General features: G+C 39.1%; 1 protein-coding gene across 4 annotated transcripts in view; it reads right to left on the bottom strand.

Annotated features, from left to right (window-relative positions):
• ARHGAP26 (Rho GTPase activating protein 26) overlaps window positions 1-27,074 on the bottom strand; it is a 528,529-nt gene that overhangs the window by 88,628 nt on the left and 412,827 nt on the right. For all 4 annotated transcript variants that reach the window (XR_011971925.1, XM_072630633.1, XM_072630631.1 and 1 more), the window contains exon 19: window positions 15,104-15,242. Coding sequence is in view for 3 of the 4 variants with exons in the window: in XM_072630633.1 (XP_072486734.1) it covers window positions 15,104-15,242 (139 nt within the window). In the remaining variant the exon portion in view is untranslated. The remainder of the gene's footprint in view (window positions 1-15,103; window positions 15,243-27,074) is intronic.

The following is a 27,074-nucleotide window of genomic DNA, read 5'->3' as shown; positions in this document are numbered from 1 at the left end:
AATTATCAGTTTTATTAACTATAGTTCAAGAAATTCTACAAATCTCCTCCCTAAGGCCAATGTTCTCCTATTCCCCCAAAGTGCCAGCTGCCCTCGGGAGTTCTGATTCCCTCTCTCCTAAGGCAGGATGAGTTGACTTTCCAAGTGCCAAATCTCCCAGGCAATACCCAGTAAAAGGTCCCCATCTCCTTTCACAGATCATCTTTCTTCACCCACAGAAGCTTTTCAACAATGGAGCCCTCTCCCACCATACCATAACAAGGTCTTCCTTTCTCGCCCTTTTCAATCCTTCTAGCTTCCTCCTCTTCACCCACTCCCCTGCTTCTCTGAGACCACAGGGATTACCTTCTCCTATTGATGTTCCATGGTTTGATCCTAGCATATCACACATTTCTGTCTCCCTCCTTCCCTCTTCCCTTTCATGTGCCTCCCGTTGTAATGCAGTCCCACCAAAAAACCAAACCAAACCAAAAAACCCCCAACAACAAACAAACAAAAAGAACCACATGGATTCACGTGTAGGCAGGGTATTGCTAGGTTCTGTCGATAATGCCCTCTGTCTGACTTTTTATTGTTACCTCTAGCAGACCTCTATCTTCACCCTTGTCTCTTTATGTACATTAACAAGAAGTTTCTTACCAGTCCCTCTGTTTTCACTGTCCTTGGTTGCTGCATTTATTCAACTCTCCTACATCTTTATTTAGAGTATCTGAGAAGCAAACAAGCTCTTCAGTTCTGATTTTCTTTCTAAAAATGTTTAAAATGACTCTTTCTGATTGAATATTCAAAAAAATTTTTTTAATGTATGGCTAAGCTAAAAGTTGCAAGGTAGGTCACCCTGGGATTCATCCTGCTTTCCAATGCTCTTATTCCATTCTTTCCTCCTTCTTCTAGTGGATTCTTGTGTTTTTCAAATGTTCTCTTCTTTATATTTGAAGATCCTTCTCTTGATGATTTGTTGTTTTTGAAATGAACTGTCTAATTTAACTGCTATATTTTTTGGAGTTTACAGCCTTGGGTTTTTTCTAGAGGTGATCTGTGAATTCTTTCCATTAGAATTCCACCAGAATTCTGTATGATCAGAATTTCTGAGCAGTTCTATTATTGCCTTCAATTTTTCGTCCTGTTGTATCCTCCTGAGCCTACCTATGGTCCTTGGGTTGTCTCTGAGCATTCTGTCTTCTAGATCTGTATATTTTGCATGCACAGTGAGCATATTTCTTTTAATGTGAGGGTTTTTTCTTTTTTCTTTCCTTCTTCTAGACTGTCCTTTGATGCATTCTCAATCTCTTTTGTTTCTTTGGTGAGGTTTACCATTACAAATTCAAGTTCTATTTTGCCCATTATTTTTGATATGCAAGACATAAAATCAGCTTACATATTTCAGATTTCTCACACTTGGAAAGACTTACATGAAGTGATGCAAAGTGAAGTGAGCAGAACCAGAGCACTACACAGTAACAGCAACACTGCAATGATCCACTACGACTGACTGACTGAGCTCTTCTTAGCAAAACAAAGATCCAAGAAAATTCCAAAAGACTCATGATGGAAAATGCTATCCACATCCAGACAAAAAACTGACGTAGTCTGAATACAGATTGAAGCATACTAGTTTCACTTTCTTTGTTTCTTTCATGTTTATTTTCTTTTGTTCCGTTTCTTCTTTCACAACATGACTAATATGGAAATATATTTCACATGACCATACATACATAACCTATATCAAATTGTTTACTATCTTGGAGAGGAGGTAGGGGAGGGAGAAAATCCAGAACTCAAAATTTTATTAAAAATTAATGTTAAAAATTGTCTTTGCATGTAATTAGACAAAATACTATAAAAATAATAAAACATAATTCACATTTCTCTTTTGAACCACTCAATAACTATGGCTCCATGTTCTCCTTAAATTTCACAGGGAATCTCATTAAGTATCGGATCTCTTTTTAGGGTGAGGAGGTCGTATTTATTCATAGATGCTTCAACTCATTTACTAGATCTGGAGTCCATATACTCCTTTTGTCATTACTATTTGCCCTGCTGATTTATCTGCTTATGTTTGAGGGCTTTTCTTATTAGAATCTTCAGTAATGTCAGTCTTTCCTCTCTCTTCCCGCCCCATTTCTCCCTATTCACTTTCTGACTCTATCCTCTCTGATCATAGTTTCCTTGGGGTTTGATTTCAAAGCATCTTAGCTTCTTCCTGTACCACAGAATAATACACCAGCTCTCAGCCCCAGGTGACTTCTGAGTGGTCAGGGTAGGCCCCAGTTGGATACTATGCTCTCTTCCTCAGGCTTAGTGGAGTGCTGCACAATTCTCACATATATGGTGACAGAGTCTACCCCTCTCGGGGCTAGGAAAATCAGAATAAAACAGATGTTGCTTAGAATCCCAGTAGAGCTTAAAGGTCTGTGGTTTCATGTTTGCTTTGCTATTGTCTTTATTGGGTAACACAGGGATTTTGTCCTTTTTTTAAAAAAATAATTTTTAAAAAAATTCCTTAGGCTTTTTTTGTCCTATAAGCTAAACTGAAAACATGAAGCATAATAAAATGTACCCAGAATGGAAAGAGATCTCTGTATATGAAGAAGATAGCAAAGCATTCATGGCAAGAGCTTATTGTTTTTCAGCCAATGAAGTAATAGCTAATTCTCACTCTATGGTGAATGACACGTAAACCTCTCAGACACCAGGGAATAAAGAAAAGCAGATGAAAATGACTTGGAGTTTAAGAGACTTAGACTCAGAATTACTAAGGGAAAGATCTGAGGTGAGGTGGCCCTATATGTTGTATGCTTTGGGTGGCGGTCTGAGTTCATCCATATGGGATATTCTCCATTTGCAAATTCCTACCAAGCAGTTTCTATACAAAGACCTTGGACAGTCTTAGAGAGTGGTCTGAGGGCACTAGGAGGTTACCTCTAATCAAACACTTAGGAGGAGGAAGAATTCCAACCCCAGGTCTTCTGACTCCAAGGCCAACTTTCTATCCACTACATCACTGTCTTCTGTCTTCTGCATCATATGCTCCTACTATTTACTGAACTCCACAAATACTAAAATTCTTATTGGAGGATGATTGGAGAGGAAGTAAAATTTCTATAAGGTCCAGGGAGAGAATAAAAGTGATGCCAAATCAAGCATTTTGACAGTTAGATCAAACCACCCCAGGGGGAAAACAAAGAAACAAACAAAACCTCAATAAGTTACACTTAGAATGATTTTCTAAAACAACAAAAAAAATCAGGTTAAAAAAATTATTGCGGAAAGTTGCTGAAATAAGACAGCAAAATCCTAGTCAGGAAGGCAAATCTGCATGTACCCACAGGCAAAGGACCTGAAACAGATTAGACACCATCAAAAAAGGTTAATCTGACCTCTTCCTATCCCCCACCCTCTCCCCTTCAAAAAACCCCCCCAAAACAAAATCCAAACAACCAGCAACAATAACAAAAATCCTGCCTTTGCTATTGGGTTCACAGTACCATGCCAGACTTGCTAAGACTACTGATGACTCACTCTAAGTCTGACACTGGCATCAGGCTGTGTGGGAAGGGCTGGGTGAAAAGCTAGTAACTAGAAGGAAAAAACTGTGGGCTAATGTGTATTTTAAAAACATTTTAACTGAAGGGTGAACTGATGAGATCATAGAGAGTGCTAAAGGGTGTTAAAGCAGTAGAAGATCAATAAGGAAGTACAGTCCTAGATCCGTCAGGGAGGCAGATGCCTGTCTCTTCCCAACATCTCTCTCCCTTCATGCCATCTGCAGTAAACGCACATTCAGAAATAGGAAAACAAGTGAAGAAAGAAAAAGTCATTCTACCCTAAAAAGGGCATGTTCATCACCTCATCACATTGGGGGTGACCCTGGGTTCTTAACAGCTACATCAATGGCCTCAAGCTTAAGCAATTCTTACTAGCATGGAGAGGTTTTGATTACTGACCCAGTAACAGGCTCTCCATCTGTTACCTGAGAAGGGACTTCCCTAAGTTGCGTGATGATCATCATCAGAAGGGCAGTCAAAAGGTGATGAATTTTTCCTGCCTCATTATATGGCATTATATTGCATTACATTTCCATGCCTGCTACAGTTCAGTCAAACTGGCCTTCATAATGCTCCTCCCATATAACCCTTCATTCTCCAGCCTTAGTGTATTAGCACTAGCTGCCTCCCATTGCTGGAATGCAATCCCCTCCCACTTGGGTCTGTCAGTCTCTTTAGTTTAGTTCGAGGTTCAGCCCTTGAGCACCCACCCCTCTTCTACATAATGCCTTTTCCTATCCCTCCCAACCCTGTCCCCCTACCTCCCCAGCTGCTCATTGGGTTCCTTCCCCTCTGAATCATCTTGTATCTGTTCTATATCTACTATATATGTACACTTTGTCCCTCCTGTAAACTCCCTAAGGGCAGAGAATCTTTTCCTTTCTTCTTCTATATCCCTAGCACCTAGCTCAATGCCTGGCATATAGGATATTTAATAAATACTTCTTGATTATTTGATTCCAGTAGCTCCTAAATCTGTCCACTAAGGCACACAGAGTAGTAGCAGTCTACACTAGTGGAGGCCACTGGTGTGAGGAGAAAGGAAACATAGCAAAACCATGGCCCACATTTTTCTGAAGTACTTGAGGAAATCTGTAAGGGTACTTCATGTCTACGTGACATGGCCAGTCAATGTGACACACTGGATATGTGCCCTGCTAGCTCAGAATGCAAACCCAAGGAGGCAGAGCTATTCTGCATCTAGTCCTAGTCAGGTAAATCTCCAGAACCAACTTCAGGGAGCTAGATAAGAGTTCCTCACACATTCCTGGCATCTAATGAAGAGTAAACAAAAAGAATGAAATAAGATATAGCCACAGGTTATCAAAATAATTCTAACTTGCTGCTTATAAACTATGCTCAACAAAGGTCATATATAAGATATAAGAAGAAAAAACAATTATAAGAGATGTAGCACATAGTGGATAGAGAGCTTGGAGTCAGGAGAGCTGAGTTCAGGTCTCATCTCTGACACACATACTAGCTATGTGACTCCTGGACAAGTCACAACCTCTTAGAGCTCTGGGAAGCTCTCCAAGTCTGCAAGTTCCAGTGAATGTAATGACCTGAATTTGTAGAGGGAGCTTCCTCACTCTGGAGTTCATTACAAATCTAGTTCCTATCCATATCCCTATGTCTAATAATAACGATAACAATAATAATAATACAATAAAGATTTATATATTATATGGTAATAATATTAATACAATAAAGATTTATATATATGATGATAATAATATTAATACCAGTATTTATATATTATAAATGATAATAGTATATTGCATAGCTAACAGGTAAGTTAAGTGAGATCTGAACTTCACTCTTCCTAACTCCAGTCCAGTGCTCTACCCACTACGATATTTTAAAAGTATTTACAACAAGGATAATCAATGAATCTGTCTTGTAACTCAAGAATTAATAATTAATAAAGGAGGCAAGGTAGTATGTGCACCTTTCTGAAACTGCCTCATACCATGTGCCTCTAGCCACTTTAAGACAAGGGTCTTCCTTCCACAAAACGAGAGTGGGAAAAACGTGCATCCACAAGCAATTCACTGCTGCTAAATGAAGACAAATAGAGAATAATTTTGGTGATATTGTACTTGGTCAGGTGGTTGCCATGGGAATCCAGGAGCTCCCACACTTTCCATATTTACCAAGAGTCTTACCTTCTAACGGCACCCCTCCCCTTCAAATACTATAGGGGATTTCTCTCTTAAATGGGGCTGGGGAAAGAAATTACATGCACAAATTACACGCACAAATTTCTTGACAGGCCTGTACATGTCTGAATGAATGCCTGAACAGTGATGAAAGACAAGAAAGAAATATGATTTTCAGCATCACTTGAAGGTGGAGAAGGAGGAGGAGGGCCTGAGAGATTTCACTGTAGATTTCTGATTCAGGGTTGATCTTCACAATGACAGCCAGGCTTGATCCAGAAAATGTGAGCCAATAAATCAAAAGCCAATGATCTGTATTAGCCATCTCACAGAGAAATGCCAAATCTGAAAGGAAAGTGGCAGCAAGTAGCTTGTTTAGCAAGGGAGGCAGCAGAAAAACAGAAGCAAACACCCAGAGGCTCTCATGAACCCTGGTGGGGAGAGGTGTGCTTTTCTTCTCTTGTTAAGTTTTGCAATAAGGCCTGTAATATATCATCCCAATAAGATGTGATGATAACAGCATAGAAGCTTAATGAATTTTGCAATAAAAAATGATGAATGCACAACAATCTCTAAGTTTACCCTCTCTGGGAAACACCCAAGTGCATGGGAAGCTTAGAGTAAAAAAGCTGGGAAACTCTTATTTTTTGGCCTTCTGCTTTTGCAAGCAACACCTGCCTATATTACAATCAGTGCTAAGGTGGATCTGCATTCATGCTTGCCTATTCTGAGTTTACTATGGGTTGTAGAATCACAGAATTAATTAGGAGCTAAAGAGAAGGGCCTTAGTGATCACCTAATCTGTGACTTCACTTTTGTTAATTCATCCATTCATTCACTGGTTTCATGGACTTCTAATGGTAGTCTGGTGAAACTTACAGATTGCTTCTCAATAAGTTTCTTTAAAAAAATTTTTAACTGAAAGAAACAACAGGTTTCAGTTAGTGAAAATAAATGTGTTCATAGTTTTCTTATCCAAGTTAACTGACCCCCTGAAATCTATCCACAACTCCCTGATTTAACCTAACCTTTTCATTTTATTGATGAGAAAACTGAATTTAGGAAAGGAAAAGTGACTTGCCCAAAGCCTCTGAACTACTAAGTGGCAAAAATGGTATTAAAACTTAGGCCCTCTGGACTCCATATTCAGGTTTCTTTATACCATATCATGCTGTTTCTGCTCTTCTGATAAAAACAGAAGAGAAACAGAAGAAAACAAACTTAGGACGCAGTTTGGCTGTTTTAGAGACCAATATCTTTACTTAGTAGAAAATTAAATCAATCAGGCAAAAGATTTTCTCTGATTTTCTTCAGTAACTTGGCTGATTTTCATATCGCTCCTCAATATGCCCATAATATTGCTTTTCTTAGAAAAGAGGAAGAATTCAGTGAAAAGTGTTTCCATTAGAGAATGGGGCAAATCATTCAGTGACTTGGGACAGGGGTGACAAAAATGAGGCCCACAGCACCCTTTTTGATGGGAACAACGTTTAGGGAAAACTACAGATTAGATGATCATCTCCTCTGCTTTCCATCATCTGGAGGCTCAGACTGAAAACACCACTGCATCTGTTTTGAGATCATAAAAGAGGAAAAAAATGTTGGGAGCACTAAATTTTAAAGGTGTGTGCGTGTGTGTGTGTGTGTACATACATGCGTGCATGCAAGGAACACAGAACAGAGAAGAAATACCACAGAGGTTGCAATTCAACTCTCCTTTGTTTTACATGTGAGGAAACTGAGAACCAAAGAAGCTCAATGACTTGTTCATGGGGACATAAGCAAGCAAGTGGCAGAACTACTTCAAATGCCAGTTCTCTAGCAGTGCTCCATGTACCATATCATGTTGCCTCCGAAGGGGTGTGAGTGAACATGTGTGTGCAAGCATGTGCACCATGGGTAGGCATGCTTCAGCAGTGAATACCAAATCAGAAGGAGCTAGGATGTAGGAACATCTTCATGGCACTGCTACATTCCAGAAGTAGGCATTTGGTTCAGTCAGGCTCTGTCTCCACTTCAACTTGTAGAAGCTGGGTCAGATATTTTTCCCTCTGGGTATATATAAAGTGTCTAAAGAAAAGAGCTGAGGCTTCTTTACTGTCACTATTTGAGAACCTACAAAGATTTCTATTCCTATCCAATCAAATATACGTTTGGCTTGCCCTTCAAGGTTTGAACTTTTCCCTTTCCTTTCAGTAACTTCACTTCTCATTACAGGCAGTTCACAATTTACAGGCTACAATGCCTGCCTTTAGTCTACTCCCTTTTGCTCCATCTTCTAAACCTCTGCTGGCTTAATTTTCCTAAAACAAAGCTCTGTACATTCACCCCACTCAAAAACGTTCACAAGATCCCTATTATCTGTATAAAGCATAATGTCCAGATTCCTTGGCTCTCGACAATCAATCAGTCGATAATCCATAAACATTTATTAAGCATCTCCTAAGTGCCAGGTATTGTGCTAAGCACTGGGAATACAAAAAGAGGCAAAAGTCAGTTCTTGCCTTTAGAGCTTACAATCAAATTGATACACATCACACCTCCATCCATCTATCCATCCATCCATCCATCCATCCATCCATCCATCCATCCATCCATCCATCTTCACAAAATAAAATCAATCTGTTGTTTAGCCCAATCTCCCACTATTCCCCTACAAACTCTCAACAAAACTGCACTCATCACCATTCTGAACATACCCTGAATTCGGGAAGTTTGTCCTCTTCCCTCTCCCCAACTCTGTTTGCTGAAATTCAACACATCCATTAAGGCTCAAATGCCAGCTCCTCCATGATGCCTTCCCTGATCCCTCCCAAACAGATATGATCTCTCCATGTATAAATTTTCATATGACTTTGCTTTAGATCCTTGTAACACCAAGGACCCTGACATGTACAGGAGGGCCTGCTACACATGTTCTTAGATCAGCTTTTCTAAAAGGAAAGCAACTTTGGAGGGGTCAGCAATCACTTTAATCAAGCACACAGATCATTCACTTAGTTTCAGGGGAAAAAGTCAACACTCTGAACTTCAGAGAAAATACAAACAGAGAAATAAAGACCAACAGACAGGGCTTCCAACTGTCTGGCTGTAAGCAATACATACATCATAGATCAACAGACAGATCCAGCTGTCTGACCATGTGTACATAGTTACCAGAGAGAGAAGCACCAACATCTGGGTTTTCAAAGTCTGGGGGCTCCTTAGCAGCTGCCCAGAGTCTCATCTGGCCAAACAAACACTTCCAACGAGTAAGTCCCAAAGGAAAACCTCACTCAGAGTATTTATACACTTTTCAGAGCCAGAGGGCATCACATCCCTTGAGAACCAGTCCGTCATTAGAAATTAACAAAAGGTAAGGACTTTCCAATAAAAAAGATCTCCCCTAATCAAGCTTCCCTTAATGGGCAGGCCCATTAATGGGTGGGGAAGATCTTTAACTCTCATTAGTATTACAGTCCTTTTAAGGGATAGATCATATTTGTCTTGCATTACAGTTTTTGAGAGGGGCATCACAGCAGAAAGAGCACTGGACTTGGAATCAGAAAGACTCATCTTCATCAGTTCAAATCTGACTTCAGACACTTACTAGGCTGCGTGACCCTAGGCAAGTCACTGAACCCTGTGTGTGCCTCAGTTTCCTCATCTGTCAAATGAGCTGTAGAAGGAAATGGCAAACTACACCAGTATATTTGACAAGAAAACCCCAAATAGGGTCACAAGGAGTAAGACACAACCAATAACAACTGAACAACAAAATATTTATCGATGTACTTGCCCTGTCTCCCTACTGAATCATAAGCTTCTTGAGGACAAAGACTGCGCCTTACTCATTTTTATTTTTCCAAAATGATCAAGCTCTGTGTCTGGCATGGCAGCTGCTCAAAGAGTATTTATTAAATTTGACTAAAATGAATTGGGTTGAGTTTCAAAAAGCCTCATTTGTGATCTGGTTGTTCAGCATTCACACATCATAGAATCCAAGAGATAGAAAGTATCTCCATCTCCAAGATAATAAAGGTAAACTTGTACGTGAACAGGAATCATTTCTGTATCATCTCTAATGGGTAGTCTGCTAGCCTCTGCTTGAATACCTCCAATGAAGGGGAGATCACCACCTCCCAAAGCATCCCATTCCCATTTACTTTGGGACTTAGCAAGTTTTTCCTTATATGGAGCCAAAATCTGTCTCTATACAACTTGCACTCGTTAAAAAGAGTGCTGGGTTTGGAGTGATGGATTCAGGGCTTAAATGTTGGCTGTGCAATACGATCTTGAGAAAATTACTTTAACATCTCTCCATCTGTAAAGTTTCTCATTTGTTGGATTAGATGATTTCTGAGGTCCCTTCCAGCTCTGAATCCTATGACCTAGTGCTGCTTTTTAAGGTTAAGCAGAACAAATTAAATTCATGGAACATCCCTTCAAGTATTCGATGCCAACTATCACGTCTTCCTCACATTACCTTTTTGTCAGACAATGCACCTCATAATATAAACTCTAGAACAAAAGAACCTAACCATCATTCTTACTTCTGTGGAAAAACCCATTCTCAATTATATTTGGGAATGCTCTTGAAACACATTTTCTTTCTCTTTGTACATCTGAAATTCTCGACCCAAAAGAATTTTTAAAATCTACCAGTGTTGGTGGGGAGGGCCCTGAGTGAGAGGAGCCCTTGTCTTTAGCAGCTGGGAGAAGAGAAGTTGGAGGAATCAAGAAACAACTCTTGGGAGATCTTCCTCCGAGGGGTGCAGAGGGAGCAGGAATATTGCCAAAGAGGCAGGACCAAGGCTCCCGTACAGATTACTCTTATTGAGACATGGTAGGGATGGGGGTCTTCCAGAGAAGAAAGGATGGGAGCTTTGAGGGAAGGAAGTCCTCAGCAAAGGAGCTTTGGCTCCAGAGGCAGGAATGGTTGAACTCTTGTTAGAAGTGGTCTCTTAGAGATTTTGTATGTATGTGATTAGTAAGGGGGAGGGAAGGAAAGACCACAGAAAGACCATGCATGTGTTTGGGTGGTTGATAAATGGAATACAAGTAGGGAACAACCTGTACTCCCTTAAAAATACTTTTGGCAGGGATGTGAACTGGAAAGAACCCTGGACTTGGAAGTCAGGTTTAAAGAACACTAGTTTCGAAGCCAAGAGACTTTGACACCGACTAATTATATGAATGTGAGCAAATCACTTAACTTTTCTGAGCCTCAGTTTCCTTAGCTATATAATAGGAATGAGGGAATAGTAGTATTTATAGTTAGAGGACTTAACTTTCCTGAGTCTCAGTTTCCTTAGCTATATAATAGGGATGAGGGAATCATAGAATTTATAGTTAGAAGAGATGAGCAGGACCTGTACTACCTTTCTTCATAGAATTGTGAGAAGAAGATTCTTTGGAAACTTGGATGAACTGGAGAAATGGGTTATTGTACTAAAGTAACTGATTGTTTGGCACTAAGGAAAAAAGATATTCTCCTGTTCCCTGAACAATATGCTCGTTACATTGAAGTTTATCAGGTGCCAACTATGTAAAAGGCTCTGGGCTAGGCACTTGGGGGAAATTACTCAAGTTCTTAACATCAGGGAGGTTATATTTCTATGTTATTCCTTCATCCTGGAATCCGAAAATGCTTTTATTTCTTCTTCTTGCCATCCTTTTAGTACCAACTTGAAACTCACCTAATCCTGAGAACTTTTCATCACTGATCTAATCTGATCCTACACCACTGATAATATAAATAATGTAGTTCATGCTTCCTTAGCTGAAGACTATACCTCATACTTTACTGAGAAAAAGGAGACCTCTTGTTATGAGGGCTCTCTGTTTCCCTGCTCTTCATCTCAAAACTCCCTGACAATATTCCCTATTCATTTATTCATTCCCTGATGAAGAGGGGGGCTTCTTCCTGCTGAGGCCAACCTCTCTAACTCTTTTTACTCTGTACCATGTTCAGACCTCAGAGGTTAAGGTCCATTTTTTTGGTATCCTCCTGGTATCCATTGTAATGCTCTGCAGGTAGACATTCCATGTGTCCCTGTGGGCAAATAACTACCTTAAACCATGAACAGTAAGGATAGGATTTCCATCTCCTAACCCATGGCATATATGAGAACATCTATATATAAAAAAAGTGCTAAAGGACTCGAGTTTAAATCCTGGTACTGCTACCTATTACTTGAGCATATCACTCATAAGTCATTTTTAACTTTTCTGGGTTTCAGTTTCCTCATTTGTAAAAAGAGGGGTTGAACTAGATGCCTTGCAAAGTAATTTCTAGCTCTAAATCCATGATACAATAATTGGTCTTCGCTGTGAGTTGAAGATGCCAACTTTTAAAATTCAGATTTAGTTTTTGGGGAAAAAATGGGGCATAATAAGGCTCATCAAGAGAAAATCCAGTTATACAACATTGTAGATACAGAAATAACTTGTCTATGATTATAGTGGAAAATTGAACTAGGGAAAATTCAGTAATATAATCAAAGAAATAACAAGCCCTACAAAGATTGTGGTTACTGGGCAGTAGCATTTTATCCAAGACAGGTGTTGAGTGCAGTGTGAAGGAAGGCAAAGAATGGACATCGTGGACCTTCTAACCATGGAGACGTGTAGTTTGGACTGAGAGCCAGTCCAAGAATTAATCTGAAGTTCATCCACTTAAAATTTTTCAATTTTAAAGCTTCAGTGGGCTCAGAACAAAGTGGGAAGGAAGGGAAAATAAGGAGAAAGGCTTATTGACAATAAACACAAGGACCTCTAGACCAGGGACCCTACCTGGATTTCTTGGAGCACACCAGCCTCATTAAACACTGTAATTAGTGATGAAAGCAAAGATTGATGAACAGGAATCCATAGTTTATGCTAAATTTAGTAGTGTTTCAATAACCACAGTAGTATAATTGGCCTCAAGAGATTGTATAGTTGGAATTAACATAGAATAAGATTAAGAATTAGGATAAAGATTGAATTTGTAATTTCCTTGGTGTAAGCCTCCGAAGAGGAAAATACCTTCTACCAAGTGGAAGTCAGCACTTTCCTTGTAATTTGCAGTCTTAGAGCACTGAGTGACTAGGTTCACACATCCAGGATGAGGCAGAAATCAAACCCAGGTCTTCCTGGTTCCAAGGTCAGTTCTCTATCCATTATGCCAAGCTGTCTCTCATTAAAATAAGGTTAGATTGGGGGGAAAAGAATCTTGGCGTCAGTTTGAAGTGTGTTGAAGTTTCAATCAGAGGCAAAAACCTGGAGAGATTTAAGATTTCGGCCAAACTAATAGCAAATACCATTAATCTCTGAGTAAGAGATACGACTTTACCAGGAGGCATCAACCAGGGAAAGCAAACCAAAGAGTAGCATTTAGGCTTATATTGCAGAAATAAACAAAATCAGAGACACCTTGGTAAAAGATCTAGAAAGATCCTGTTATGAATTGTGTATGCAGTAGATTAAAAACTGCCTTTATATGTCTTTCTACATTTTCATATGCAATCAGAAGTATTCTTCAGTAATTCTCAAAATGGGGGAACTTCAGCACATCAAAACAGAATGGCTAACAGGCTACTCAAAATCAAAGGGTTCAGGGTTGTGTCACGAACATGAGAGGTCGAAGAACAGGAGCATTAGCTCCTTACAGAAGAAAGTTACCAGCTATCTAGCAGGTCTGGGCTCCTGGATAACAGTTTGTGTAAGAGTTTAGTCATGGCAGGAGCTATAACCCCTGATTTGGCAGTGGGCAGGTCGTGGTACTACAGTCTAACTCAGAAAACAGCTTTTCCTATTCCTCCTTTTGAATGTTCTGAGACAGCTTGAACTCTGTTCTAGTTTCCCCAGAATAAGGTTTCCAAAATTAATCAAATATACTTTTTTTCTTTTCAAATCAAAATGTTCCTCCTCTGGGGGAGAAGAAAAATCCCAGAAATATCCCAGCATATGAGAAGTTTGATTCTATTTCCAGACAGCATTTCCTAACATAAAGAGAAAAACATATTGCCCCAGAGTGTCTATATTTCCCTGGATCTCTGTCCATGACCTGCAGACTGTAACATATCAATCTTCTCTATGTGCCTAAGACTGGTTTGATTTCACACACCTTTTAGCCTTAATCTTCTGCTTCCTAGGATAAAAATAATCCTGAATAAGGATCTGTGATTTTGTGATTTCAATGATTCTCTTTCTAAATCTCTAGTTTCATTTTGGTGCACACCCAGAATTTTCTTTCCTTGCTAAGTCACGGACCACATACGGTTCTAAGATACAAAGCTTCAAGCACTATTCTGAAGCTAACTTGCCCTTATATATGCCAACGAGCACTTTTTCAAAGCTCAGAACAGGGATTTTTAACTTTTTTTTGTGGGTTGTAGAGCCTATTGGCAGTCTGGTGCAGACTGGATCCATTTGCAGAATGCTTGCCGCCTGCATTCAGAATTAAAGGAAATGCTAATTTCAGTCTGAGGTTAGTGAAAGCAAAGATGAAATTTTTTTTCCTCTTCAAAGTTCACAGATCACGGACCCCAGATTAAGAATCGTGGCTGCTTGCCAAGGCAGGGGGCTCCTAGCCCAATTTACCCTGATCTCTACATAGCTTTGGACAAAGCACTAGAGGATATAGCTGTTCCAGAAACCCTAAAAAAACCCAACACCCTAAAACAAAGTATCCCTCTTGCAAAGGTTTATGAGGACTATGCAGTTCTAAGATATATTTAGGAAGGCAATACCTACAGAGATCAGACCACATGGCTGCTCTCTGCCTGACAACTAAGGCCTGCCAGGACTGTTTTTAAAAGGGAAGTGAAGCAAGATATAGGTCTAATAAGACCTTGATAAAAGGATTAGAGGTGTTTGACTAAAATGAGAGATAGATACATACACACACACACACACACACACACACACACACACACACACACACACACAATTTATGACAGAGCAGTATTTTAACTGCTTTGCTCCTTCCTTGATAAGATAGGAATAATACTGTTTACCTTGTGGTAAACACAGCAGGGCCCACTGTTTGTCTGATCTCTGCAAAGAGTTCTGACATCCTCAGATCAAAGGGGGCACAGCCCACACAGTTCAGGGAGTGATGTGACACTGCCAAGAGGTACACAGGTAGCACCATTATTCTCCCTGCACAGAGAAGTAGTAAGGTGTGTGCCCCAGAGAAGCGAAGGAACCTAAGCAATGAAAAGAGAAGCCTGAGCCCTCAGGTCTTTATTCACAGACATACAGGCCCTAGCAGGGTGACTCAGCAGGGGAACCAGAAGGTACATGGACGCAAATATCTCTAGTGAGCATGAGGTCAGTGTCACAGCAAAAAGAGCCCACACAGGCACATCCTAAGCAACTGAGGAAGAGCCCCCTGAATAGCCCACACAAAAAGTAGAAACTTACGTTTTTCTGTTGCCTGTACTGTGTGAAAAAGCGTCAGTGGCCTCTCACTGCAGGAGGGTGGCTTCGAGTCACTGCTTTTCTTCCAAGACAAGCTCTGCTGGGTGTTTGTAAGGAGTGCATCAGGCACAGTGTTAAATATCTGTAAAAGGAAACGGTCATAATGCCATGAAATGGGTGAGAAAAAAAATGCATACCTAAACCTATGTGATTTACAACTCAGGGAACTCTGGGAATTAGACAGAAGGGATCTTAGAAGACTATCAGGTCTTAATTCAGTTTCATGTGCAATCATCTTTTTCTTTTTTATTATTAAGCTATGGAAATGCTTGCATTATTCCATAAATGAAAAATAACTAAAATTTAAACCTTTAAAAAAAGACTATCAGATTAGATTTTCCCTGCTTCCAAATGAATAGATCTTTTAGGGAATGGGATTATACATCCTCTCTCCCCAATTCCCACCATAATTTAATCAAAATTTTTGTGTTTTTTTAAGTTACAAAAATTTTAAAGTAGAGAAGGAAAACAACTAAGCTTTATAAGCCTTCACCAACTTGAAAGAAATGATTATTAACCCCACAAGCAACACTTCTCCATCTACTGTGTGATCAATCACTATGCACCATTAAGCAACCACTACATGCCAGACACGGTGCTGGGCCTTGGGGACAGAAGTTTGAAGAATGAAATAATTCCTAGTCCCAAAAAAACACATATGTATATAAGTATATATATACACATATATATATGATATACATAAACTTCCTCTCCAATTCCTCCGAAAACTTTTCAAAATATGCAGCACAAAATGAGACATTCTAAAAGAAGAAAAGTCTGTCAAACCCTGTGTTTCTCCATAGCACCATGTCTCACAGTCTGTCCGTGTTAAATGTCCTAAAAACCTTTCTAGGTATTGAGAAGAGTGGAACAATGCAAAGCAGAGGCAGCAAACATACTGCCCATAATAACATTCCCAAGTGTGGCCTCAACCAAATTAAAATGTAGTTGGGAAATATTTAACAAAATAAGTAAAAATACAAAAGAACATGGAAAACATTAATATATGGTTTTCTAAGTCAATATGTAGTCTGCAGGAAGTCTTATGTACAGCATAGTGCCTAACATCCCCTTTTTCTACTTGAATTTGACACCCGTGGTGTAAAGAAAATGAATCCAGAAGCCCTGGACTTACTTGAGAATCCAACATTTGGCATTACTAGTTGAGTGACCCTGGGCAACCTGCTTTAACTCTCTGGATCTCAGTTTTGGACTCATAAAATGGCAGTTTGGTGGTTCATCAGACAAGAGTGCCTGGCCTGTATTTAGGCAGACCCGAGTTCAAATCAGACCTTAAACACTCACTAGCTGTGTAACCCTGGGCAAGTCACTTATCCTTTGTTTGCTTTAATTCACCGGAGAAGGAAATGGCAAACCACCCAAGTTATCTTGGTCAAGAAAACTACCATAGACAGTAGAGTCTCTGGAGTCATAAAAACTGAATAACAAAAACAAAAATAGGGACACTTATATTAATACTTACAATGCTTTCCTCATTGGCTTGTTTTGAGGAGCTCATTTTGTAAACCTACATAAATGCAGACTATTTTTGTGGTTATCCAGTTGTTTCAGTCATGCCTGACCCTCCATGATTCCATTTAGGGATTTTCTTGGCAAAGATACTAGAGTAGCTTGCCATTTTCCTCTCCAGATCATTTGACAGATGAGGAAACTGAGGCAAACAGGATTAAGTGACTTGCCTAGGATCACACAGCTAGGAAATGTCTGAGGCAGGATTTGAACTCAGTTCTTCCTGACTCCAGGCCCAGTACTCTATCCACTATGCCACCTAGCTGCCCCACAAGTTATTATTATGATTATCTTAAAAGGGATGTTTCTTTTCCCCCTTCATTTTCTCAGTAGTAACAATAATGAAAGATGTTGGCAAAATGGATAGTGTGTGTGTGTGTGTGTGTGTGTGTGTGTGTGACTGAGCACATCACAGAACTTCTCAGGGCGCTAAGACAACTCCCAAAGATTGTAAATTATGAGACAGGTGCAGATGTATGTTGGTAGAGAGGGTTAACTAATTGAGGAGTTCTCAAAACCAATGGAATCCCTGCCTCCTCCTTCCCTCTCCTTACAACCCAAGACAAAAGGGACAGAAACAGGCACACTTGTTGAAAGGGCAAACCAACAGCAATGATTTTTGCTCCCTGGTGGATGTCATCCCTTGTATGGCAAATTGTACCATGTATTCTAATATTTCATAGTATTCTCTCATCACACAGCATATATACATCCAACACCAACCAGAAACATCCAAAAGCTGATAGAGGAAAAATTATTTTTTAGAGTTACAAAAATTTCCCCTAGAACAGCTGTTCCATATAGGTTGGCAAGCTCTCAAATCCCATTAGTACCAGCCAGATTGTGAAATCATCCTGACTCCCAAACACAGCTGCCTGAAAATGGAATTAGCATATTTTTCCTAAAAGGACTGGAATTTTTCAACAAAATGAACTAAACTAACATCAATAGATTCTTACCTCTTAAAAACTCCCAACATCCCCCCAAAAAACCCACAAAAATACAAGCTCAACAAAATAAAATGACAAACAAAACCCCCCAACCCCACTCTCAGGACACAGAACTTTTTGAAAATTGTTTCCTAATGTGGCAGACAAATCAGGCTTCTAGCTAAGTCATTAGAAAGGGGGGGAAAAGATTACTGGTCAATAGATATTTCAGAAGCAATATATTGACCTCCTTCCCCCTCCCATTCCTCGTCATTAACATGTGCATGCACCTGGACATGCTCTCATTTTCTACCTCTCAACCTGGCACAGCAGTCATCAAATCAATAGTTCCTTTGCTTCTGGAAGGGGCATGTCAATTGATTGTCCAAAGGCTCCACTCAACACACTCGTAACTTCCCTCACTAACCCTTCACTGGCCAATACTCACTAATATGTCATGTGCTCATCAAAATATAAGCTTCTGGAGGACAATGACGATCTCCATATTTGCATCCCATTAATCAGCATAGCACCCAGAACAATACTTTTCAATCCCTTCATTTTCATTTCTTCTACCCTCTTTATTCCTATTCTCCAAAGACTCCTGAATCATTTGCTTACCCCATTTCCCTGCTATCTACTCTCTTCAGAAATCCTTAATGATGCTGCCAAAGCTGAAACAGTAGTAACATCTTAGTTATATAATCCCTGAAAGCTAATAAACACTTTCATAAGGACAAACTCATTTAATCTGGTGATACATGTAGGGCAGGTATGTAAAATAATTTTTATGCTACAACTTGTTCAAGGTCACAGGTCTAATAAGCAGCAACACATCTGGTTCCTAATCCAGAACTCTTCCTGTATCACACTGTCTTCTTAAACAATTACTGGCCTTTCATGTCCAAGAGACACAATAAATGAGCATTTCTATTAGCATCCTCTCTGCTCATGATCTCAGACACATAAGCCTCAATAATTATTGGCAAGAAATATTTTACATACTGTGTTGCAAAAGAAAAGTTCTTGCTTTCTACAATGATAGAACTGGTTACAATATTCTGCTTCTTAGTCCTGCATGGCATTCCTTCAACTTTGTTGTTGCAAATGAAAAAAAAACAATGTACAGAGAAATGAAACAAATTCTGCAAAGTGACACAGCCTATTAGTGACAGGTCTGGGGCTCACCCCCCAGTTATCACTCCTCACCTTGAGTCATAATGTCTCTTTCTGGAGTTATGAAGAGATGCTTTTCCCAGGGAATATTAAGAAAAATTTCTATTTAGGGAGTTACCTGTGCTGACTTTAGAAATAGGCATGAAGGAAAAAAAAAAAAAGGGTCACAGGCCTTTTCATGACACAATAGAATCCAAATGCTGACAATGAGTTCCCTGGTTTTCCTGAGTATGGTTGACATATTTCAACAGCTTTAGCATGGTTTCTGTGAAGAGTCCTGGGACTGCCATGAGCCTGTCACTCATCTACTCAAAAATCTTCAGTAGGTCCCCACTGACTAATAGATAAAATTCAAACGCCATTCAAGGCCTCCACAGTCTAACACCAATCTCCTGTTATAGCCTGATGTCATGTTTTTCCCCTTTTAAATTCTAGCCCAACTGGACAATTTCTCTGCCACTGTTCTTATCCTGCTTTCTGTTTCTGTACTTTTGATCTCCTTGTACATGGAATGGAAGACAATGTCTCCTAATAAGTTTTTGCTGAATTGAATGGGAATCTAGTGATACAGATTCTAGGCCAGGTTCTGCCATTTTAGCACTCAGGTCACTTGACTGCACTGTTTCCATTAACTTATCCAAAACATGTTCTACCTAGGGTTATGATGAGTCTCAAATGAAGTAATGAATTTGAAAACAGTGTGAAGAAGCATAAAGTGCTATACTGGTTATCCCAAAGGTCTTAATTCAGCCTTCCATTTCAATAGCTATTGAAGAATGACAGTCGCACTAAGATTTTTGGGATACTCTGTATATAAGCGAATCACTAAGCACCATGAGCACTACAGGAGTGTTTATTTTGAGGTGGGGGTGGGTGAGGGGAGGATGTGTTCTAAATATCTTAAATTTAAAAATTTACTGATAAATTTTGGTTGAATTTTGTTTGAACACACACAGAGCATACCTCCAGATAAACAGCAGTGACATAGCCCTTAATTCTTACAGTATGGTACCAACACTCATTATTGTACTTGACCAGGGTTTTGTTTTGTTATCTGTCTCAGTGTTTACTCTGTTTACCTTGGAGTCATGTCTATTGGTCTTTTGGTGGAACTTTCTTTACTTTGTACCACTTTATACAAGTCTTCCCATGATTCTCACTTATGTTGCAGTGCTATTAATAGTACTGTGTTCATATACCTTATTTTGCTCATTGGGAACATATTCTGCTTCTAGCTTTTTGCTATCACCAAGTTAACACTCTTGTACCTAGGGGGTCTTTCTCAGTTGTCAGTGCCCTCCATGGAAGAACAGTTCCAGTGGCAGAATCTCTAAGTCAAAGGAAATGAACAACTTGGCAACGTCTCTTGCATCATTTTAAATTGTTTGCAAGAACAGATGTATCAATTTACAGCTCTAACAGCAGTGAATTAGCATGCCTGTCTTTAACATGGTGCTTTAAAAAAATACACATACAAAACCCACACAAGAAGGTCCTTTAGCTTTGAAAATGAGCTAAACAAAACCTATTGCTTGAAAGTTTGGAAAATTAACATTACCTCTAAATTTTATGCAGTAATTTGAAAAGACAGTTTCTCAAAAAACTATTTCTTTTTTTCCTATATTGTATGTCCCTTAGGTTGACAAATTAGTATTAAATAGTCAGCTCTGAGATGTGGGAAGAGAGATCAAAGCCAGAGAATTGATTCTGTTATGGTTTTCTGAGTAGTTCATTATTGGTCAGCTAAAGGAATAACAGATTCAATTCTTTTTTAAGGACCTGGACTGACTATATGCATCAAACACTAGTACTAAAAAAAAAATGGAAAACAGTCTGTTCCTTCCAGAAGAGACAATAAACATTTACACAGTTAAGTAAATAAAATTGGAGAAGGGAGAGAAACCCTTACTTCTTTAGTAATCCTTTTCACTTAAGTGAAAGGATTCCAATCCAAGATGGCACCTGAGCTGCCTTGAACAGATAAGGTTTGTAAGAAGCAAGAGTAGATAACATGACAAAACAGGAAGATCATAAATGTTGGAGAAGATGTGGGAGAGTTGGAACACTAATTCTATTGTTGGTGGAGCTGTGAGCTGATCCAACCATTCTGAAGAGCAATTTGGAACTGTGCCCAAAGAGCTACAAATTGTGCATACCCTTTGGCCCAGCTATGTCACTCCTAGGGCTGTATCCCAAAGACATCATAAAAATGGGAAAAATGTACAAAAATATTTATAACAGTTCTCTTTGTGGTGGCCAAGAAATCAAGGGGATGCCCATCAATTGGAAAATGGCTGAACAAGTTGTCATATATGAATGTAATGGAATACTATTGTGTTATAAGAAATGATGAGCAGGAAGACTTCAGAGAGAACTTATATGAACTGATGCTGAGTGAAACAAGCAGAACCAGGAGAACACTGTACCCAGTAACAGCCATAGCATGCGAGGACTGTTTCTGATAGACTGAGCCCTTCACAGCAATGAAAGGACCTAAAACATTCCCAAAGGACTCTTGAGGCAAAATGCCATCCACATCCAGAGAAAGAACTATGGAATCAAAATGCAGAATGAAGTAGATTATATCCTCTTGTGTTATGTTTTGCTTTGGTTTGGTTTTTCTCATGCTTTCTCCTATTCATTTAAATTCTTTTATGCAACATGAATAATGTGAAAATGTGTTTAATAAGAATGTGTAGAACCCATATAAAATTGCATGCTGTCTCAGGGAGGAAAGGAGGAAGGGAAAGAAAACTTAAGACTTATAGAAGTGATTGTTGAAAATTAAAAACAAATAAATTAATTTTTTAAAAAAAGAAGCAGGAGTAGGGATAGAGTAGATATTCTAGACACATAGGGAGAGCCTGGACACAGAGATATGAGATGAAATTCCAGGTTCAAGAAACCTGTCACATCAGAGGAGGCAAGTGAAATTTCTCTACATCCTGTTAGGAGTGCAAGAATATGACTTCAACTGATAGTTACACATTTTGGTGACACTGCCACCTGATATAAAAGTATTACCTTTATGGAGCTTATGCAATCTATGAATCTCAGATGCTTTGTAAGTGAATGCACAAACTAGAAAGACATGTAATTCCATTTACTAGGGGCTACACTAATATTATTAAATATTTATTATACTACTATTCCTTTATTATTATTTATTTATATTTATTATTCCTAATAATTCATTATTGTCCCTTTATATATTATATATAATATATATGATATATGCATATATTATTTCAAGATTCCTTCTATTCCATGCCAGAGTACCTTGACCAATGCCCCAAGGGAGGAGGAGGGTATGTCTAAAACTATGTGGAACTCTTGAAGGGGATCTGAGAGGGATTGTAGGGCGAAAAGAGTTTTAAAATGCAAAAAGGAACTCCTGTGATGTACTCTGGGTTGCAGTTATTTCTTATATTTCTTCTAAGAAATCCAAGTCTAACTTTCTAACATTTGAATAAGTAAAGACACAGTAGACTAAGTATAATCCATCAAGCTTCCTCTTCTTTAATAAGAAATTCCCAGAAACATCCATCAGTTACAGTTTCCTCACCTTTGAATTCACTTGCTGTCAGAATTGTCTCTACCTTGTAATAATAATCAGCTCCATTCTCAGACACCAAAGCGGCAAAGACAGAACTCACCAATGTCTTCCTTCCATAAATCCCAAGTCCTCTCCCAAGAGAAATGAATCATAACGTTTATGTTGCCAATGCACACATCCACTCTGGCAAGAAGTGTCCCATTCCGTCAGAATTCCTTGCCAGTCCCTTTCCTATTCCGGCACATTCCCACAATTAATTTCCTCATTCTCAAAACTGCTGTGTGGGTTAGTGTGTTAGAAAAACAACAACAAAAAAACCCCCATTATTTGCTAATTGGTGTCTGAGAATATATCTCAGAGTGTTTTGAAAATCAACTAGAAAATAAACAATCAACATGAATGGAGAAATCCAAAATTGCTGTCATTTTCAAAATCGAGGGCCATATATATTTATATATAGCATCTTATATACGGTATGAATTCAGATTGAAAGATCCATGAGGACAGGGACCATGTCCTATCTTCCTACCTCCCCAAACACCTAGAACAGTGTCTGGACACAGTAGCCACTTAATAATCACTGGTCAAATGAATGAATGAATGAACATTTGCTGATAGTGGTGTCTTTAAACTAGGACCATCACATTACAGTATTTCAGTATTCCAAAACACCTACTACTTTACAGGTATCTCCCTTGATACTGCGCATCTTAAACTTTGCACATGGAAATGGAGTTGTTGTGGCACCAAATTTAGCATCCTGCTACTAACCTGATGATGAACTTTTCCAAATTTAGTTGCCCTGGTTCCTAGATGACAGATCTTCTAGCCTTTCCAGTTTAGTAGAATGTGCCAAGCCTTGTACTCCACTAGTATTAGGAACCCAGGGGTCACATCTATACCTTAATAAGCCATAAGAAGAGGACTTAGGTGGAAAGCATGTCTTTGTGAAAGATCTGTGATTTCTTTTAGTACAGATATCTCCCAGAATGGGAGCTTCTTCCCCTAGTACATATCGCTACCCATTTACGAACTTGCTAACAACTGCTAAAGAAGTTATTTGAGGTACACAGAGGTTAGGTGACTTGCCCAAAGTTATAAGGTTATCTGAACCTTGGTCTTCTTGATTCCAAACTCAGCACTCTAACCACTATGTCATGTCAGGAAGACCTAGGTCTTTCTAATCCCAAATGTAGCACTCTAACCACTATGTCATGATGCCTCTGGCTGTGGCATAATAAACTAATTTAAAACCAAACTATTTCCCAACATAACTGGTTTGAACCAAATTCCTGTCAGGGGGCCAAAGTATAGTATTGGAAGCCACTCAATAATGACAATCTTTTGCTGATATTTCATAGATTTCGTTTAAATACAATTGCTCAATCTGCGGGTTAGAACCCAATGTTGAAAGCTTCCAAATTTAGAAAAACTTCACTAATTTGGGCTAACTGGGGTAAAAGCCAGTTTAAAATAGTGAAAAGCATGAATTATCAAGTAGTTTGAAAGAAAGTCAATTTTATTACTTCCCATTACATATAATAACTAAGATGTCCTGCTATAAATTTTTTAATAATAAGAATCATATCTAATTAGCATACATGTATTTCTACGTACTAGAGAAGGAAATGGCAAACCATTCCAGCGTCTTTGCCAAGAAAACCCCAAATGGAGTCACCAAGAGTCAGACTGAAAAATGACTTAACAGCAAATGTATATGTATATGTGTGTGTGTGTGCGTGTATGTGTGTATGTAAATGTGTAGGTAGTTCTCTAGTACTTTCAGTTGTTCAGTCATTTCACAGTTTTATCTGACTCTTCGTGACCTGATTTGGGGTTTTCTTGGCAAAGATACTGGAGCAGTTTGCCATTTCCTTCTCCAGGTCATTTTACACGTAAGGAAGCAAGGTAAAATGATTTGCCCAGGGTCACACAGCTAATAGTGCCTGAGGCCAGATCTGAACTCTGGAAGATGAGTCTTCCTGATTTGAGGCTCAACATTCTATCCACTGTACCAAGAAATAGCTTATTTTCTTAGTTAAGTTAAACGTTTCCCTTGCAACTTTATTTCTTTGACTGACTTGCTCACCAATTTTTTTTTCATAGATTGATCTTTCAACCCAGTCTGGATCCAAGTTACTTATAAAACCCAAATTAAGCAAGTCCGAATTAAAGGAATGTTATCAGACTGTAAGACAGTGCTCTTATCATCTCAAACTCAGAACAAGTATCACCTAAATAGATAATTAACTTTTGCATGTGGGATTATATTATAATCAAGTATAAGAATGAACACCTTGTGACATGTTACAAAAAAGGAGTTATGAAAGCGAAGTGGAATATAGGGTGTGCGTTCATCCTTCATTGCCGAAGAAGACCATGCTATCAGGGAAACGATGACATGACTTGCACTTGACTTTGTTTTGAGTGAGGGAGGGCTGTGCAGGTCACCAGCCTAACTTCTCCTCCACAGCCATCTGAATCCAGTGACCAGATATTCATCAGGATGACTGGAGATGACCCAGGATGAGGCAAATGAGGTTAAATGACTTGCCTAAGGTCATGCAGCTAGTGAGTGTCAAGTGTCTGAGATGAGATTTGAACTCAGGTCCTCCTGACTCCTGCACTGGTGCACTATCCACTGTACCACCTAGTTGTCCTAGAATAGAGGGTATCATCAAAGCAAAGGAAAAACACTGCGAGTAAGGGATAACTGATGAACTAACAGCCTGTGTGCTTCTTTGATATACAGCTAAGTGGTCATTAATGAGCTTGAATGGTGCGAAATTTCATGATAATTATAAAATGAAACCACAGCAGCTTTTAATGCAATCTAAAATTCAATTACTGTGACCCATACCAGCTCCTTGAGGATGACAGCGCTGAATGTGTGGAAGCGATGGGCTGCTGCATGCCATGTTAGCAACAACGGTGTGATTTTTTTATAACAAGCCCTTCATAAAAAGGACAGAAGGAAAAATACTCCAGATGGAAATACCAGAACCAAAATTTGCTGAATGACAACTCTAACTCTACTAACTCTAAAACAGGAGGAGATGTTGAGATGCCTGACTCTACAGTAGGGAAGGTCATAAAACACAGGTAAAACAAAAGAATAAGGCAATACTGCATCGTGTGTGTGTGTGTGTGTGTGTGTGTGTGTGTGTGTTTTGCAAACAACTCCAAGGAACAGAAGTGTCATGATGACAGAAAAGGAGCATTTTGTACCTGTATGGACTGAAAACTACAATCAAAGAAACCATTCAAACAAAAGCTCTGAGTTATTTAAAGTCACTGCTCATGTTTACATGAGGACTTTCTTTACCCTTTCAGCTTCCTCTCCCTAATTGACCTTACAACTGTTTTACATATATGTTTCTATACATGATGTATAAATATGACGTATATATGTGCTTATTATATTCTTGACATACAGTGAATCCTCAACATTTGTGTGTTTAACTTAGACGACTTCAAGCATTTAAGTGGTTTTATTAGTAATCTCACTTTCATTTTGTGTTGGTAACTGTGCATATTTTCATGGCTAGATACAGTAGAGAAAAAAATGAGAAGCCTGAGTGGTGGTTTTTAGATCGATGACCTTTTGCTAAGGAGGTCCAAGGACTATGGAGACATAATCTATTTGGCCTAAATACTGATCACACACTCTCATAATACCATGTTGAGGCAAAAAAGATATTGTATTGCTTTGGAAACAATTGGTCCAGATCAGATATGCTTTAAAAAAAACCCACCACAATACATACCTGACCCTCTCCTCACCCTGCCCCAATCCAGCCAAACCTCTGCCAGGCAGAAGGACAGGTGTACTTATAACCTTTGTTGTATACAGAGAGGTTTTGTAAAGACAAAGTTGGCGGTTCAGGATCCTGTGGATATTGGCCTGCTGACAATGGCATCAATAGTTTTAGCTTTGGAAGTTTATTAAAGATCTATTATAGTTGGAATTAACTATGTTTGGTGTTTGTGGGTCTTTGCAGAAGGTTCTGGCAATGCATATGGTAAGTGTAACTATGATGGGGAGATCAAGTCTCTGTACTTTTGAAGACAACAGGAAAATTGATTAAAAAGCCCCATAATGAGGAGCCATTGTGAACTTGGCAAATGGGATAGATAGTGATGAATGCAATGGTCCATGTGGAAGTGAATGGCACAGAGACATAGGTTTAGAACAAATCCACAAAGTCATTGAACAGGTCAGAGGCTACCTTACTGGGCATTTGCTCTGAAGAAGAAGAAAAATTTCCAATGACTGGGCATCCCTGCCTGCTCAGCAAAAAACATAAAAACAAAAAAATTCACTCCTGGCTTAGATTAAACTCTAACAAGGAAATGGGCTGGGGGAAAAAAAAGGTCACAGAAACAACTGGAGGGAACAAGTCCATATAAAATTCAAACCATGAAAACTCCAAAATAGGAACCAGCTCAGCTTCCCAGAGCAGTCAGTGACTAGCGGAATGATGACCTCATCACCTAGGACTTTTTTTGGGGGGGATGGGGGTGGAGTGGGAGGGAGAAGAGAAAGATGGCTACTGAGATGTTATAACCAGAAGAGCAGTTCAAAGTAGTATGGGCTTTGGAAATATAATTGCTAAAGAACTGTCAGTTGCCAAAAACTGCTGGAGTCAATTGCATTTTATTACTAGATGTACATTCAGCACGTGAAAAGAACTTGTGTGTTTCAGTCAATACGAAGGGGTAA

The sequence above is a fragment of the Notamacropus eugenii genome, chromosome 1, assembly GCF_028372415.1.
Source record: "Notamacropus eugenii isolate mMacEug1 chromosome 1, mMacEug1.pri_v2, whole genome shotgun sequence".
Taxonomy (NCBI): Eukaryota; Metazoa; Chordata; class Mammalia; order Diprotodontia; family Macropodidae; genus Notamacropus; species Notamacropus eugenii.
Note: the sequence above shows the minus strand (reverse complement) of the source record. Positions and strands in the feature narration are given on the sequence as shown.